Raw genomic sequence first — 17,860 nt, 5'->3', positions numbered from 1 at the left:
TAGTGTATGCTTAGTAAAGCTGTGGAGAACCCTGTAAGAAGTACTTTTTAAGTGGTCCATTTTCAGAAAACAGACGGACAAGTCTGGGCAGCTCCCTTGTGGATGTGACAAGATGCATGGTACAGATGGGAAGAGTGATAAAACTCACAGAAGTCAGAGGGGAGGAAGAAAAGTGGCGGGGGTGTCTAATCCACAAAAGGAAAGAAAACTTTGCCATTGGAAAATCGAAACTTCAAGTAGGGAAGAGGACAAGATGTAACCTAGTAAGGGGATAATGAAACTTAGGTGATGTCCAGGAAGACTGCAACCCCATATTACTCAGCCTTTGAGGAACGGGGGGAGGGACCTGTGCTCTAGGGAATAAATTGTTGAAACTGCACTGGGTGTGCCTGCCCATCACACATCCGATCTTGCAAAACCGTTACTAAAAAGTCTCACTTTTGTTTGGGTGTGGTGGCGCATGTCTATAATCCCAGCATTTTGGGGGGCTGAGGCGGGTGGATCACCTGAGGTCAGGAGTTCAAGACCAGCCTGGCCAACATGGTGAAACCCCATCTCTACTAAAAATACAAAAATTAGCCGGGTGTGGTGGCGCGTGCTTGTAATCCTAACTACTCGGGAGGCTGAGGCAGGAAAATCACTTGAACCTGGGAGGTGGAGATTGCAATGAGCTGAGATCGCACTGTTTTACTCCAGCCTCAGTGACAGATCGAGACGGAGTCTCAAAAAAAAAAAAAGTCTCACTTTCACTGTTCTTCATGCCTCTAAGTCCATTCTTTGGGTTTGAATGGGTGAGTGTGTTTCTCACACTCCAAAGAGAGGCAGAAGTGAGCTCTCTCTCTAGGGTATCAAGGACTTGGCCCAGCCCTACAGAGCAGGAGGCCAGGCCTCTTTAAGGGTGGATGAGCTCCTGTGACTGTCACAAATGCCTCCAATTTCTCAGCTCTGTTTCATGAGACACCTGCTTTTAAATTTATTCTGAAATATAAACTGTAGCTAGACACTTCTTTGCTGACCTTGCTTTTGTGTTTAGTATTAGCCTTCTTAGCCTGCATTGCTTTTCTCCACTATCATTTTGTTGTGGAGTTCCATTCACTCAGGACTTTTTACTGGCGAAAAAGAGGGTACTCTGATTTCACAGCTGTGTGGCTTCAGATATTTGAAGCCATAGAATAAATATAGCAAGTCTTCCTGGAGCATAAGTTTTATACAAAGACTCTCAGGAAAAAGTATGTATTAAAATATAAACAAGTATCACTTATATGTTAACATTTCAATGGTACTTAGGTATAATTTATATTTTAATTCTTCGATGGTACTTAAGTATCATTTCTATTTTAATACTTGAATGATACTTAGGTATCATTTATATTTTAATGCTTCAATGGTACTTAGGTATCATTCATATTTTAATACTTCAATGGTGCTTATACATCATTTATATTTTATTTTATTCTAATTTTTATTTTTTTGAGACGGAGTCTCACTCTGTCACCCAGACTGGAGTGCAGTGGCACGATCTCGGCTGACTGCAACCTCCGCCTCCCAGGTTCAAGCGATTCTCCTGCCTCAGTCTCCTGAGTAGCTGGGATTACATGCGTGCACCACCACACCCCGGCTAACTTTTGTATTTTTAGTAGAAACAGGGTTTCACCATGTTGGTCAGGCTGGTCTCCAACTCCTGATCTCATGATCCGCCTGCCTCGGCCTCCCAAAGTGCTGGGATTACAGGCATGAGCCACCATGCCTGGCCATCATCATTTATATTTTAATCCTTTGATGGTACTTAGGTACTATTTATATTTTCACATGCTTTTAATTTTATATTTATACTTTAATACTTCATTGGTACTTAAGCATCATTTATATTTTAACATATTTATAAATGATGCTTATTTATAAATGTTTAAATATTTAAACCTTTAAAATATTTTAGAGATGGCTTGGACTCCATCCCAGAGCTGGTGACACATGTGTCACCATATGCTAGGAGCACCACTTGGAGATGTCTGATGCTTTATTTTTAATTTTTTTTTAAATTTTAATGTCTGGGATACATGTGTAGAACATGCAGGTTTGTTACATAGGTATACATATGCCATGGTGGTTTGCTGCACCTATCAACCCATCATCTAGGTTTTAAGCCCCGCACGCATTAGGTATTTGTCCTAATGGTCTCCCTTCCCTTGCCCCCAACCCCCCGACAGGTCCCGGTGTGTGATGTTCCCCGCCCTGTGTCCATGTGTTCTCATTGTTCAACTCCCACTTATGAGTGAGAACATGTGGTGTTGGTTTTCTGTTCCTGTGTTAGTTTGCTGAGAATGATGGCTTCCAGCTTCATCCATGTCCCTGTAAAGGACATGAACTCATTCTTTTTAATGGCTGCATAGTATTCCATGGTGTATATGTGCCACATTTTCTTTATCCAGTCTATCATTGATGGGCATATGGGTTGCTTCCAAGTCTTTGCTATTGTAAGTAGCGCTGCAATAAACATATGTGTGCAGGTGTCTTTATAGTAGAATGATTTATAATCCTTTGAGTATATACCTAGTAATGCGATTGCTGGGTCAAATGGCATTTCTGGTTCTAGATTCTTGAGGAATCGCCACCCTGTCTTCCACAACGGTTGAACTAAGGTGATCTTTTTTTTTAAGCTGCTTATTAGTGATATGCACTCTCAAAGCAAAAACAGCCAAGCTTGTTATTTTCACAGATGTCAGGCTACACAAGTGTGTTTTCAAAATCTCTGGTTACTCCTTGGGTTTCTAACCCTTCCCCTCAACTGTGTAGATGGTATTCTGGTGTTTTCTTGAACTTTCTATCACAGAGAAAAAGCCAGGGTCAGTCTGATTTTCATTCAGTTCTAAGTACTTTTCTCAGATCCTGGAATGGTTTAGTTTTCCAGCATTTCAATACATATTTTGCCAGGATATGCCTGTGTGAGGATCTCTTTTTATAGAACATGATTTTTCTAAAGGTCAAGAAAAAATGTTTTCTATTTCTTTTTTTCATTAGTTTGTTGTTTTTGTTCTACTCTATTCTGAAAAATGTATTATATTTATATTGGAGTTTTAAAATTGAGTCTCACAGAACTATCATTCTCATTACTTTCATTCCTTTATCCTTTTCCTCTACATTCTTAGAGAACTTCTCAAGTGTATTCTTACTATCACTGATTTGACTTTTTTTTCTTTTTTTTTTGAGACAGTCTCGCTCTGTTGCCCAGGATGGAGTGCAGCAGGTTGATCTTGGCTCACTGCAACCTCTGCCTCCCAGGTTCAAGCGATTCTCCTGCCTCAGTCTCCTGAGTAGCTGGGATTACAGGCGCGTGCCCTCATACCTGGCTAAGTTTTGTATTTTTAGTAAAGATGGGGTTTCACCATTTTGGCCAGGCTGGTCTCAAATTCCTGACCTCATGATCTGCCCACCTCGGCCTCCCAAAGTGCTGGGATTACAGGCGTAAGCCACCATGCCTGGCCTTATTTTTTATTTTTTTTGAGACGGAGTTTCACTCTTGTTGCCCAGGCTGGAGTGCAATGCTCACTGCAACTTCCACCTCCCAGGTTCAAGCGATTCTCCTGCCTCAGCCTCCAGAGTAGCTAGGATTACAGGCATCTGCCATCACGCCCGGCTAATTTTTGTATTTTTAGTAGAGACAGGATTTCACCATGTTGGTCAGGCTGGTCTCAAACTCCTGACCTTATGATCTGCTCACCTTGGCCTGCCAAAGTGCTGGGACTACAGGCATGAGCCACTGCGCCCAGCCAAACTCATTCTTTTTTGTGGGAGATGCCTGATACTTTTGTGTACCCTTCCAGGCTGAGCAGTCCCACAGCCCCACCTGCCGGAAACCTGGACAGTCTAAGGTGCTTCCCTTTCATTCACCTACCCTGGCACCAGTTCTACCTTGGAACCTGTTATTCAGTCCCTCACTGCTGTTACTCAGTCCTTCCCTGCACAACTCAGTTTGGGTTTTAGGACCAGTCTTTGAACTGTGGTCTCCCCACCTCTATCTAACATGTCCCCTTCCAGTCTGTTCTCTACAATCATGTAATCACTTTTATTAAAATGCAAATGCAATTGTATCACTCTTTAAAACATTCAGCCAGTATCACTTATAGTTACTTTCACCTATTTCTAAGTTCCACCACTGCTGAAAATGTTGCAGCAATCCTCATCTGCTTCCAGAAGCCCTGGTTATACTTTCATTCACTTTGTGCATTTTACATTCCCTTTCCTCTGCCTCAAATGCCCTTTCCACCCCATCATCTACTGTCCTGGAGACTCTTGCTTCAATGCTTACTTCTAGCACCATCTCATCTCTCCTGAGAAGTGACCTTCAATTCACCCTCACCCATATCCTGTTTGCCATGGAGGCACCTGTGCATACCTCCCTAACTAGATTGATCCCTGAGGTGGGCCAGGCCTGTGATCATCCTGGAAACCCTGTGCTTACACAATACATGTATCAAGGCTGGGCCCGGTGGCTCAAGGCTGTAATCCCAGTACTTTGGCAGGCTGAGGCAGACAGGATCACTTGAGGTCAGGAGTTCAAGACCAGCCTGTCCAACATGGTGAAACTCCGTCTCTACTAAAAATACAAAAAATAATAATAAAATTTAAAAAAATTAGCTGGGCATGGTGGCAGGCGGCTGTAATCCCAGCTATTTGGGAGGCTGAGGCAGAAGAATCACTTGAACCCAGGAGGCAGAGGTTGCAGTGAGCCGAGATCACACCATTGTGCTCCAGCCTGGGCAACAGAGCGAGACTCCATCTCAAAACAAACAAACATATAAACATGTATCAGCTAAGATTGAAATATTCCCCTTTTGGCCAGTCACAGTGGCTCATGCCTGTAATCCCAGCACTTTGGGAGGCTGAGGCAGGCAGATCACCTGAGATCAAGCGTTCGAGACCAGCCTGGCCAACATGGTGAAATCTCAGCTCTACTAAAAATACAAAAAAAATTAGCTGGGCATGGTGGTGTACTCCTGTAGTACCAGCTACTCGAGGAGGCTGAGGCAGAATTGCTTGAACCCAGGAGGTGGAGGTTGCAGTGAGCCAAGATTGTGCCACTGCACTCCAACCTGGGCAACAGAGGGAGATTCCATCTCAAAAAAAAAAAAAAAAGAAAAAAAAGAAAAGAAATATTCCCCTATTCTCTTTCTAGGGGCCAGAAAACAGAAATATACTGCTCAATGCTTCCTTAAGTCAAAATCTAAATTATCGTGGTATATTAATGAATAGCAACAAAATTCACTCTCCATCTCAAATGCATGTGGGAGAAGTCCTACAACTTAATGTGTTAGATTTTAGGAACTTACACCTATTTAATCTAGCCTAGGATGTAAGATAAGTGACACAGAATTGTAAACATTTATTTTCCACACATCAATATTCTTACTAACACAGCTTGATTGAAAGAATTCTGACCAGTGGCTGGTCATTACATGCAGTGGCTCATGCCTGTAATCCAAGCACTTTGAGAGGCCCAGGCAGGCGGATCACCCGAGGTCCGGAGTTCAAGACTAGCCTGACAAACATGGAGAAACCCCAACTCTACTAAAAATACAAAATTAGCCGGGCGTTGTGGCACATGTCTGTAATCCTAGCTACTCGGGAGGCTGAAGCACAATCACTTGAACCTGGGAGGCGGAGGTTGTGGTGGGCCGAGATCATGCCATTGCACTCCAGCCTGGGCAACAAGAGCGAAACTCCAGCTAAATAAAGGTTCTAAGATAAATTCAAAATTCCTTTGAATGAAAAAAAAGGAAACCAGCTGGGCACAGTGGCTCAGGCCTGTAATCCCAGCACTTTGTTAGGCCAAGATGGACAGATTGCTCCCAGGAGTCCGAGACCAGCCTGGGCAACACAGGGAGAGCCTGTCTCTACAAAATTTACAAAAAAATCAGCCAAATGTAGTGGTATGCTCCTGTGTTCCCAGCTACTCAGAAGCCTGGGGTGGAAAGATGCTGGAGCCAGGGAGGTCGAAGCTGCAGTGAGCCAAGATCATACCACTGCACTCCAGCACGGGCAACAAAGCAAGACCCTGTCTCAAAAAACAAAAATAAAACCTTCTAAAACAGTAAGCTTGCCAAGCACAGTGGCTCACGCCTGTAATCCCAGCACTTTGAGAGGCTGAGGCAGGCGGATCACGAGGTCAGGAGATCAAGACCATCCTGGCTAACACGGTGAAACCCCGTCTCTACTAAAAATACAAAAAAAAAAAAAAAAAAATTAGCTGGGCATGGTGGCAGGCAGGCGCCTGTAGTCTGAGCTACTCGGCAGGCTGAGGCAGGAGAATGGCGTGAACCTGGGAGGCGGAGCTTGCAGTGAGCCAAGATCGCACCACTGCACTCCAGCCTGGGTGACAGAGCGAGACTCCATCTCAAGAAAACAAAACAAAACAAAACAAAACAAAAAAACAGTAAGCTTACAAAATGCAACAGACTGCTAGGCACACTTAGTGTAACGTGGAAGTATGTTCACTGAAATGATGAAAATTTGAAACATGACCATAAACCTTTATGAAAAACCATAGTATGCCCTTTACTTCATTTGCTTTTAGCTATTTCATAAACACTACAGAGAAACTGGACACAGTTTGCAATGAAATTTAGAAAAATTTCTTTTTCCATAACATAAACATGTCAGTTTTTCCCTTTAGATCCTTCTTCCACTCCCGCTTCACTGTGCTGAAGAGATATTGAGTTCTTCCAAATTTTTGCTTAGCTGGGTGGTTTCCGAACTCAGTGGACTCTCCAGGTAGGTAGTTCCTGCACAGGGCTTTCCTGTCACTGGATCTATGACTTTTCCAACTTTGAAAACGATCTCGGCCAGTTCATGTTTCACATGCTTTGCTCGTGGAACAGGTAAAGCTCTGAGAAGCACAATATCCCCAACTGTGCACTGCTGAAGGGCATCATGAGCAAAGTAGGTTTTCCGCTTATTAAAATACTGTTGAGAAAGGGAGAGAAGCAGATCAGTAGTTCCCATCTGTGACCTGGTAATGCAATATGTAATATGAAAAAGTAATGCACGGAAAACAAACCAGGACTTAGGAAAATATAAGATACTTAAGGAGGCTTCTAGTACAAAAATTAGAGCCTGAGTGATATAGTGAGACCCCTTCTCTAACAACAACAACAACAAAAAAATTGCCAGGCATGGTGACATGCCTCTAGCCCTAGCCACCTAGGAGGTTGAGACAGGAGGATGGCTTGAGCCCAGGAGTTTGAGGATGCAGTGAGCTAGAATCATGCCACTGTACTCCAGCCTGGGTGACAGATATCCTGTCTCAAAAACAAACCCTACAAAATTAGCTGCTTACTTTTTAGAAAACAGGATGACGTTTCCAGAGTTGATCTTCTCCCCAAGCTCTCCAGGCCATTCCCTTCAGTACCCTTGCTCTATCAGTTACCATCTCTTCCTATACTGTTTACATTCTTCCTTCCCACTGGAGCCTTCCCTCTAGCCTAAAAGCATGCTACCCTCACCACTAGCTGTGAGTCACTTAACTACTCCAAGCTCAGTGTTTTCCACGATAAGATGAGGCTCTAGTACCTGTACTTCTAAAGTTATCAGGACAATTCAACATTATAATATACATCAAGCACTTAGCTCTATGCCTGGCTCAAAGTATTGCAAATAAACTACAAATGGTAAGTAGAATCACCTATTATACTGGTTGATTGATTGACAGAGTTTCACTCTTGTTGCCCAGGCTGGAGTGCAATGGCACGATCTTGGCTCACTGCAACCTCCGCCTCCCAGATTCATGAGATTCTCCTGCCTCAGCCTCCCAAGTAGCTGGAATTACAGGTGCCTGCCACTATGCCCGGCTAATTTTTTGTATTTTTTTTAGTAGAGATGGGGTTTCACCATGTTGGCCAGGCTGGTCCCGAACTCCTGACATCAGGTGATCCACCTGCCTCGGCCTCCCAAAGTGCTGGGATTACAGGCATGAGCCACCGCGCCCAGCCTAGAATCACCTATTCTTTATAACAACCCTGCTGCAGCAGGTATTCCCATTTTACATATGAGAAAAACAAGTTCAGGGAGGTTAAGCCATGTGTGTAGCTGGTAAACAAGAGTCAGTATTCAAACTAAGGTCTCCCAAAGGTCAAGGATCATGCAGTCACTCTTTAGCTTGCTCCTGTTTCTAATCCTTGATAATGAACAGCATTGCTACCCACCTGTGTGCTGAACTTTGGATGTGAAACCATCCTTGGCACCTATCCGTCCCCTGGGCACAGCAAACAAATCAATGACTCTGTCCTTTCTTCCTGAAATATTTTTTCCACTCCATCCTCACTACATCAACTTTAGTTCAGGTCCTTATTTCCATCCTAGACTTTTGCAGCAGCCTCTTTGCCCATTCCCTTACCTCCAGTCTTCATCCCTACCCGTGTTTCCAAGTCTGTCTTTGTGTTCAAGCAGGGATCCCCAACCCCCAGGGCAGCAGACTGATACCATTCAGTGGCCTGTTAGGAACAGGGCCGCACAGCAGGAGGTGAGCGGCATTGAGCCAGCATGAGTATTACCGCCTGTGCTCCACCTCCTGTCAGATCAGCAGCGGCATTAGATTCCCATAGGAGCACAACCCTATTGTGAATTGTGCATGGGAGGGGTCTAGGCTGTATGCTCCTTATAAGAATCTAACTAACGCCTGATGATCTGAAGTGGAACAGTTTCATCCTCCCCCCACTCCGCCTCTGTAGAAAAATTGTCTTCCATGAAACTGGTCCCTGGTGCCAAAAAGGTTGAGGACTGCTGGCTTAGAGGATGAAATCTAGCTACTCGGGAAGCTAATGCATAAGAATTGATTGAACCAGGGAGGCTGCAGTGAGCTGAGATGGCACCACTGAACACCAGCCTGGGTGACAGACCGAGACCCGGTCTCAAGAAAAAAAAAGGATGAAATCTAAAACACAAAAGACCCTTCATAGTCTAGCTCAACTGTCCTTGTCATTCATTTAAGAATGCCTACAAAATGCTAAGTTCTAGGCTCAATGTTGCCAAACCACTGTATGTTCCTGTAGAATGTCATGCCCTATCATGGCTAAATGAACTTCCACAAACCACTCATCATAGCTGAAATGACTTCCCCCAACTCAGTCCTCTGGATGAAATATTTTTCCTTTTTTGAGATGGAGTTTCGCTCTTGTCATCTAGGCTGGAGTGCAATAGCATGATCTCAGCTCACTGCAACCTCTGCCTCCCAAGTTCAAATGATTTTCCTGCCTCAGCCTCCTGAGTAGCTGGGATTACAGGCATCTGGCACCACGTCTGGCCATTTTTTGTATTTTTAGTAGAGACAGGGTTTTGCCATGTTGGCCAGGCTGCCAGGCTGGTCTCGAACTCCTGACCTCAGGTGATCTGCCTGCCTCAGCCTCCCAAAGTGCTGGGATTATAGGCGTGAGCCACTGTGCCTGGCTGGATAAAATCCGTTTTGAGATTCAGCTAAAATGTCCCTTAATCAAGGTTGCTCTCCTACAGCACCCATAGAGGAAAGAATGAGATGCCCTGCTCTCTGCTCCCACAGTACTTTTTTTTTTTTTTTAAAAGGCGGAGTTTTGCTCTTGTCCAGGATGGAGTGCAATGGTACAATTGTGGCTCAATGCAAACTCCACCTCCCGGCTTCAAGCGATTCTCCTGCCTCAGCCTCCAGAGTAGCTAGGATTACAGGTGCGCACCACCATATCCAGCTAATTTTTGTATTTTTAGTAGAGATGGGGTTTCATCATGTTGGCCAGGCTGGTCTCGAACTCTTGATCTCAGGTGATCTAACTGCCTCGGCCTCCCAAAGTGCTGGGATTACAGGTGTGAGCCACCTCATCCGGCCAGTACTTTGCATACAGAATGACTACAGCAGTTAGAGTGGATTGACATTAACTCTGTTTTCTTGGAATGTGTGAACTGTATTATACCCACAGACCAGAATGCCTGGCTCAAAGCAGATGAAAGACAAGACATCTTTACTGAGAGAGAAATGTTTTTTTGCTCACGACCCAGGACATGGTGGTGATTTACCAAAGCCACCCGGAAACAAGAATGTTTCTCACCTTTAATAAATAGGGATCCAGAACAAGCCTGGTCACTCTCACTTTAGCAGTCTTTTGCATTTTTGTCCCAATCACCTTCCCCACAATCCATTTAGCATGGACGGATGAACGAACTACGGACATTACGTGGCTTTGGTCACCTGAAAAGCAAATTCCAAAGTCTCATATTCTGGTGGTTATGATGCCAAATGAATTTTGTCACAAGAACTGTCCAAGTTAGTCCAGAAACAGGTTTTTTCTTTTTCTTTTTCGTTCCCCCCTCCACCCAGAAAGTTTTTTGTTTGTTTGTTTGTTTTTAAACGGAGTCTCTCTGTCGCACAGGCTGGAGTGCGGTGGCGCGATCTGGGCTCACTGCAAACGCCGCTTCCAGGGTTCACGCCATTCTCCTGCCTCAGCCTCCCAAGTAGCTGGGACTACAGGCGCCCGCCCCAACGCCCGGCTAATTTTTTTGTATTTTTAGTAGAGACGGGGTTTCACCGTGTTAGCCAGGATGGTCTTGATCTCCTGACCTCGTGATCCGCCCGCCTCGGCCACCCAGAGTGCTAGGATTACAGGTGTGAGCCACCGCGCCCGGCCATATTTATTTTTCTTGAGATGGAGTTTAGTTCTTTCGCCCAGGCTGGAGTGAAGTGGCGCTATCTCGGCTCACTGCAACCTCCGCCTCCCGGGATCAGGCGATTCTTCTCCCTCAGCCTCTCAAGTAGCCGGGACTACAGGCCCGCGCCACCACGCCCGGCTAACTTTTGTATTTTTAGTAAAGACGGGGTTTCGCCATGTTGGCCAGACTGGTCGCGAACTCCTGACCTCAGGTGATCCGCCCGCCTCAGCCTCCCAAAGTGCTGGGATTAAGAGGCGTGAGCCACCGCGCCCGGCTCGAATCACCATTTTAGAGATGCTTACACGTTCCCCACTACCCAACCTCTCATCTTTACAGCGGCTTACAAAGCGGTAACTTTAACTTCGTCAAGCCTCACGTTCCCCTTCTGCAAAATGGACGGGCCTATTTCGCAGGAGTGCTTTGAGAATTTGACCCACAGAACGCTCAATACCACGGACAAACGCTGGTCGTTACTGGTCCCTTATCTTTCTCCACCCCGCTGGGCCGCCTCTCCCCACAGGCTCAGTGCCCAGGTAGCACTCGGCGGGGCCGCCGCGGTGTCCCCCTCCCCGCCCCAGCGACGGATGACTTGGGCTGCTTTTGATCAGTTCATAAGCCATTCCACCAGGCTTCGGAAAGGTTGGGGTGATTCGTGCCCTCGCCCCGCACAACCCCGAGGTCAGACGAAGCGATTCACTCTCAAGGCTCTCATGCGAGGGTGCCTCGGGTCCCCAGCAAATCCTCCCCCGGCAGCAACACCCCGGAGCCCGTGCTCACCTCCACCACGGGACTCACCTCCGCCAAGACTGTGCAGCCACCTGCCTTGGGGAGAGCCGGTCGCAGCGGGATGGCGTCACGCCGTACGCATTGGCTCCGTCCCACACTGCCCCTCTCGTAGGCCTTGCGTCTCCTTAGTTGTGGGCGGAGTTAAAGGCAGGACCCCGCTCACTCTCCCTTAAAGGGACCCGCGGCGGTGGCGGGGCGGGGGGCGGTGACCTCTGCTTTCCTAACGCGCGCAGCTAGTGGACAGTGGCGCAGGAGGTTTCGGACTTTTCTTTCATTCTTTTGTTTTCTTTCTTTTTTTTTTTTTTAGACGGAGTCTCGCTCTGTCGCCCAGGCTGGTGTGCAGTGGTGCAATCTTTGCTCACTGCAACCTCCGCCTCCCGGGTTCAAGCGATTCGCCTGCCTCAGCCTCCCAAGCAGCTGGGATTACAGATTACAGGCACGCGCCACCACGCCCAGCTAATTTTTGTATTTTTAGTAGAGACGGGGTTTCGCCATGTTGGCCACGCTGGTCTCGAACTCCTGAGCTCAGGTGATCCGCCCGACTTGGCCCCGCAAAGTGCTGGGATTACAGGTTGAGCCACCACGCCCGGCCTCTTTTTTTTTTGTTTGTTTCTGTTTTGTTGTTGTTGTTAGTGTTGTTGTTGTTGAAGATAGTGTCTTGCTCTGTTGCCCAAGCTGGAGTGCAATAGCGGCGTGAACATGGCTTACTGCAACTTGACCTCTTGGACTCAAGCGATCCTCCTACCTCAGCCTCCCGAGTATCTCGGACCACAGGCGCGCCACCATGCCTGGCCAGTATTTGCATTTTTTGTAGATAGGGGCTCGCTATGTTCTCCACGATGGTCTCTAACTCCTGAGCTCAAGTGATCTGCCTGTCTTGGCCTCCCGAAGTGCTGGGATTACAGGTGTGAGCCACCCTGCCCAGCCAGTGCAGAGAAATTTCTACCTTACCTTCCTTTCCTGCCTCCTTTCTCCTTTCCATCCTTTAAATTATTGTCTCTCCTCTCTTCTGTATTGTATTCTGTAATTATTTCATTCTGGAAATCTTTAATTTTTTTTTTTTTTTTTGACGGATTCTTGCTCCGTCGCCCAGGCTGGAGTGCAGTGGCGAAATCTCAGCTCACTGCAAGCTCCCCCTCCCGGGTTCACGCTATTCTCCTGCCTCAACCTCCTGAGTAGCTGGGACTACAGGCATCCGCCACCACGCCCGGCTAATTTTTTGTATTTTTAGTAGAGACGGGGTTTCACCGTGTTGGCCAGGATGGTCTCAATCTCCTGACCTCGTGATCCGCCCGCCTCGGCCTCCCAAAGGATTACAGGGGTGAGCCACTGCGCCTGGCCTAAAAATTTATTACTTTTTTTTTTTGAGTAGCTGGGATTACAGGTGTGGGTCACCATGCCCAGCTAATTTTTGCATTTTTAGTAGAAATGGGATTTTACCATGTTGGCCAGGCTGGTGTCGAACTCCTGGCCTTAAGCAGTCCACCTGCCTCGGCCTCGGACTCCCAAAGTGCTGGGATTACAGGCAGGAGCCACTGCGCCCGGCTGTTTATTTAATTTTCTATGGATGGTGTCTTTGAATGAAAAATTTTGTTCCCTTTTGTATTAAAATGTTTAGCTTTACTTTGGGAGGCTGAGGTGAATGGATTGCTTGAGCCCAGGAGTTCCATACCAACCTGGGCAACATGGTGAAACATAAAAAAAATATAAAAATTAGGCTGGGCATGCTGGCTCACGTCTGTAATCCCAGCACTTTAGGAGGCTGAGATGGGTGGATCACCGGAGGACAGGAGTTCAAGACCAGCCCTGTCTCTACTAAAAAAAAAAAAATGCAAAAATTAGCTGGGTGCACTGGTGTGCACCTGTAGTCCCACCTACTAGGGAGACTGAGGCAGGAGAATCGCTTGAACCAGGAGGCAGAGGTTGTAGTGAGCCAAGATCGCACCACTGCACTCCAGCCTGGGTGACACAGTAAGACTCCATTTTAACCACACACACAAAAAATTATCCAGCGTTGGTGGTGGCACATGCCTGTAATTCCAGCTACTCAGGAGGCTGAGGTAGGAGGATCGCTTGAGCCCAGAAGGTTGAGGCTGTAGTGAGCCATGCTCATGCCACTGCACTCCAGACTGGGTGACAGAGTGAGACTCTGTCTCAAAAAATACAAGAAGTTTTGCTTTCACATTTCTCCTAGCTGAAATGTTAGAATTATGTAATGTCGGTGTTCATCTAATTATCTGATCCCGAATATAAAAGTATCGCACACGGACCCAAGAAATATCCATCTTTCTTACCATACTGGGAGGTTGAGATCTATCTGGAAACATTTTGGTACTCATTGGCAGATATTATTATTATTATTATTATTTTTTTTTTTTTTGAGTCTCATGCTGTCACCCAGGCTGGAGTGCAGTGGTGCCATCCTGGCTCACCCCAACCTCCGCCTTATGGGTTCAAGCAATTCTCCTGTCTCAGCCTGCCGAGTAGCTGGAATTACAGGGGCCTGCCACCACATCTGGCTAATTTTTGTATTTTTAGTAGAGATGGGGTTTTACCATGTTGGCCAGGCTGGTATCGAACTGACCTCAGGTGATCTGCCTGCCTCGGCCTCCCAAAGTGTTGGGATTACAGGTGAGAGCCACTGTGCCCGGCCTATTATTATTATTGTTATTATTATTATTATTATTATTTTTGAGAGTTTTGCTCTTGTCACCCAGGCTGGAGTGCAATGGCGCGATCTTGGCTCACTGCAACCTCCGCCTCCCGGGTTCAAGTGATTCTTCTGCCTCAGCCTCCCGAGTAGCTGGGATTACAGGCATGGGCCACCAAGCCTGCCTAATTTTGTATTTTTAGTAGAGATGGGGTTTCTCCATGTTGGTCAGGCTGGTCTGGAACTCCTGACCTCAGGTGATCCGCCCACCTCGGCTTCCCAAACTGCTGGGATTACAGGCGTGAGCCACCACACCTGGCCTATTATTGAGATGGAGTTTTTGCTTTGTTGCCGAGGCTGGAGTGCAATGGCACGATCTCAGCTCACTGCAACCTCCGCCTCCCGGGTTCAAGCCATTCTCCTGCCTCAGGCTCCCGAGTAGCTGGGATTACAGGCGCGCACCACCATGGCCAGCTAATTTTTGTATTTTTAATAGCCACGAGGTTTCATCATGTACGCCAGGCTTGTCTCAAACCCCTGACCTTGTGATCCACGTGCCTCAGCCTCACGAAGTACTGGGATTACAGGTGTGAGCCACCATGCTCGGCCCACTCTGGGCTAATTAAAAAAATTTTTTTGTAGAGATGAGGTCTTTCAATGTTGCCCAGGCTGGTCTTGAACCAGACCTGCGCTCAAATGATCCTCTTGCCTCGGCTTCCCAAGTGTTGTGATTGCAGGCATGAGCTACTGCACTCAGCTTCTTTATAGCTTTAATAAAATTGATCTAGGATCTAATCAAGAATGACGCATTACATTTAGTTGTCATCCTTCAGTCTCCTTGACTCTAGAGCAATCCCTCTGCCTCCTTTTTTTCTTTCATGACACTGACATTTAAAGAGTCCTGGCCAATTGTTTTGCCAGCTGTCTGTCAATTTGGCTTTGATAGTCTCCTCATGGTTGAAATCAGGTTGATATCCTTGGCAGGAATATTACATGTGATGTGTCTTTTTTTTTTTTTTTTTTTTTTGAGACAGAGTCTCACTCTGTGCCCAGGCTAGAGTGCGGTGGTGCAATCATGGCTCACTGAAGCCTCGACCTCCTGGGCTCAAGTGATCCTCCCACTTCAGCCTCCCAAGTAGCTGGGACCACAGGTGTGTGCCACCATGCCTGGCTATTTCTTTTTTTATTTTTCTTTTGTAGAGATTGGGTCTGGCTATGTTGATCAGGCTGGTTTCAAACACCCGGCTTCAAGCGATTCTCCCACCTCAGCCTCCCAAAGTGCTGGGATTACATGCGTGAGTCACTGCACCCTGCCCTGTCTTTTTCAGAGCATCATATCCAGAGATACATGGCAGTGTGTCCCACTTTTGATATCAAAATTTGATATTTGGTTGACATAGTGTCTGCCAGATTTCTCCACTGTAATTCTCATTGTAATTAATAAGTAATTGCTGAGATGATTTTGAAACTGTGTGAATATCCTGTTCTTGAAACAAATTTCAGACAAAAAAATGTAGCATCCATTGATGATTGTTGCCTCAAGTAATTATTACTATGGTGGTGATAAAATGGTGGTTTTTCTTCATCCTTGTGAGAAACAAATTCGCCCATCCAAACCCAAAGAATGGACTCAGAGACCCAGAGAACAGCAAAAATGAGATTTTTAATGACGGCCTTGCAAGATCGGGTGTCTCGCAGCAGGCACACCCAGCACAGTTTCAACAAGCAATTTATCCCCTAGTGCGCAGGTCCCTCCCCCGGTTCCTCATAGGCTGAGTACTATGGGGGTCACAATCTTCCTGGACGTCGCCTATTGATTGTTAGGCAGGGACTTCAAGTATGTTCTTTGGGGTCTTTCTGCTGCATTTTATTGTTTTATTGTAGCCCACCGTGCATTGTGACTGTCTCAGGACTCTTCAAACTTTTTTTTTTTTTGAGACAAAATCCTATTCTGTCACCCAGGCTGGAGTGCAGTGGTGCGATCTCGGCTTACTGCAGCCTCTGCCTTCCGAGTTCAAGCGATTCTCGTGCCTTAGCCTCCCAAGTAGCTGAGACTACAGGAGCCTGCCACTACGCCCGGCTAATTTTTTTTTTTTTTTTTTGTATTTTTTGCAGAGATGGCGTTTCACCATGTTAGCCAGTCTGGTCTTGAACTCCTGATCTCAGGTGATCCACCCGCCTCAGCCTTCCAAAGTGCTGGGTTTACAGATGTGAGCGACCGTGCCCAGCCTCCTCTTCAAACGTTGGACTTATAGCCCTAGTGGCTGCACTTAGCTGATAAGAAAGGGTACAATTATCTATGTTGCAAGCTAGCCTAAACCAAATTCTTAGTGGGGTGGGGAGGGAGTTGAGGGGGCCCTGACTGCTAGGTGCCTGGCCGCTGGGTGAAAGGGAAGACAGGAAAGAGGTGGGCAGTGACTCAGTACACTCTGCTTCTTTATCTGTTTCCATGTGGCATGCTTAAAACTAAGGCACTTAGAATTCAAAATAAACCATCACATATAGGTTATTTCCTACACTATTATATTTTTAGTTGGCATTCTTTTGTAAAAAAATAGCTTTCCTTTTTCCCTACATCACATTAAAAAATTTAATTGCGTTTGGGAGGCCGAGGCAGGCAGATCACTAGAGGTCAGGAGTTCGAGACCAGCCTGCCCAACATGGTGAAACCCTGTCTCTACCAAAAACACAAAAATTAGCCGGGCGTGGTGGCACGTGCCTGTAATCCCACCTACTTGGGAGGCTGAGGCAGGAGAATTGCTTGAACTGGGCAGATGGAGGTTGCGGTGAGCTGAGATCATGCCACTGCACTCCAGCTTGGTGACAGAGTGAGACTCTGTCTCAAAAAAAAAAAAGCGATATAAAATGCATATATAGGCCGGGCATGGTGGCTCAGTGCTGTAATCCCAGCACTTTGAGAGGCTGAGGCAGGTGGATCATCTGAGATCAGGAGTTCAAGACCAGTGTGGCCAACATGGTGAAACCCCATCTCTACCAAAAATACAAAAATTAGCTGGGCATGGTGGTGCGTGCCTGTAATTGTAGCTACTCAGGAGGCTGAGGCAGGAGAATCACTTGAACCCAGGAGGGAGCAGTTGCAGCGAGCTGAGATTGCATCACTGCACTCCAGCCTGGGCAACAGAGCAAGACTCCATCTCAAAATAAAAAAATGTAAATAAATAAAAAAAATGCATAAGTTTTTTCTTTCTTTCTTTCTTTCTTTTGATACAGGGTCTTGATCTGTCGCCCAGGCTAGAGTGCAGTGGCTCAAACTTGGCTCACTGCAACCTCCTCCTGGGCTCAAGGGATCCTCCCACCTCAGCCTCCTGAGTAGCTGGGACTACAAGCATGCACCCCCACGCCCAGCTAATTTTTGTGTATTTTGTAGAGATGGGGTTTTGCTATGTTGCCCAGGCTGATCTCAAACTCGGGCTCAAGCAATCTACCCACCTCGGCCTCCCAAAGTGTTGGGATTACAGGCGTGAGCCACCGTGCCTGGCCCTAAAGTTCTCTCTTGCTCCTTCACAGTCAACTGATCTTCTCCAGAAGCAAACACTGGTCTAATTTCTACCACCATACATCAATATTGCCTATTCTAGAGCGTCCTATAAATGGAATCATACAGTATCTATTAAGTCTGGCTTCTTTCCCTCAATATATTGTTTCTGAGATATTCAGGCTTTTGCACTCACACCTTTTAAAAATTTAATTTTTTTGTTATCTGTATGAAGTTATGGATTTTTAAATGTAATCTTTTAG

At 46.3% G+C, this 17,860-nt stretch overlaps 1 protein-coding gene across 2 annotated transcripts; it reads right to left on the bottom strand.

Annotated features, from left to right (window-relative positions):
* Positions 1-5,365: 5,365 nt before the first annotated feature.
* On the bottom strand, positions 5,366-11,581 carry MRPS17 (mitochondrial ribosomal protein S17). Of its 2 annotated transcripts, none has more exons than XM_009242778.3 (3): positions 11,461-11,581; positions 10,068-10,207; positions 5,366-6,960 (listed from the first exon to the last, which is right to left on the bottom strand). In XM_009242778.3, exons 2-3 carry the CDS (start codon positions 10,188-10,190, stop codon positions 6,691-6,693), a joined length of 393 nt encoding a protein of 130 aa, XP_009241053.1. In that variant the 5' UTR covers positions 10,191-10,207; positions 11,461-11,581; the 3' UTR covers positions 5,366-6,690. The 2 variants fall into 2 exon arrangements, with proteins under 2 accessions (XP_009241053.1, XP_009241052.1); XM_009242777.4 differs by having other exon boundaries at positions 11,443-11,523.
* Between the last annotated feature and the right edge of the window lie 6,279 nt (positions 11,582-17,860).

The sequence above is a fragment of the Pongo abelii genome, chromosome 6 (genome assembly GCF_028885655.2).
Source record: "Pongo abelii isolate AG06213 chromosome 6, NHGRI_mPonAbe1-v2.0_pri, whole genome shotgun sequence".
In the NCBI taxonomy this organism is placed as follows: domain Eukaryota; kingdom Metazoa; phylum Chordata; class Mammalia; order Primates; family Hominidae; genus Pongo; species Pongo abelii.
This window is presented reverse-complemented; position numbering and strand designations above follow the sequence as displayed.

Coding starts and splice junctions, on each gene's coding strand:
- MRPS17 (XM_009242778.3), bottom strand. CDS start 10,190: ATGTCCGTAGTTCGTTCATCCGTCCATGCTAAATGGATTGTGGGGAAG. Junction 6,961..10,067: donor TGGATCCCTATTTATTAAAG/GTGAGAAACATT, acceptor CTTTCTCAACAG/TATTTTAATAAGCGGAAAAC.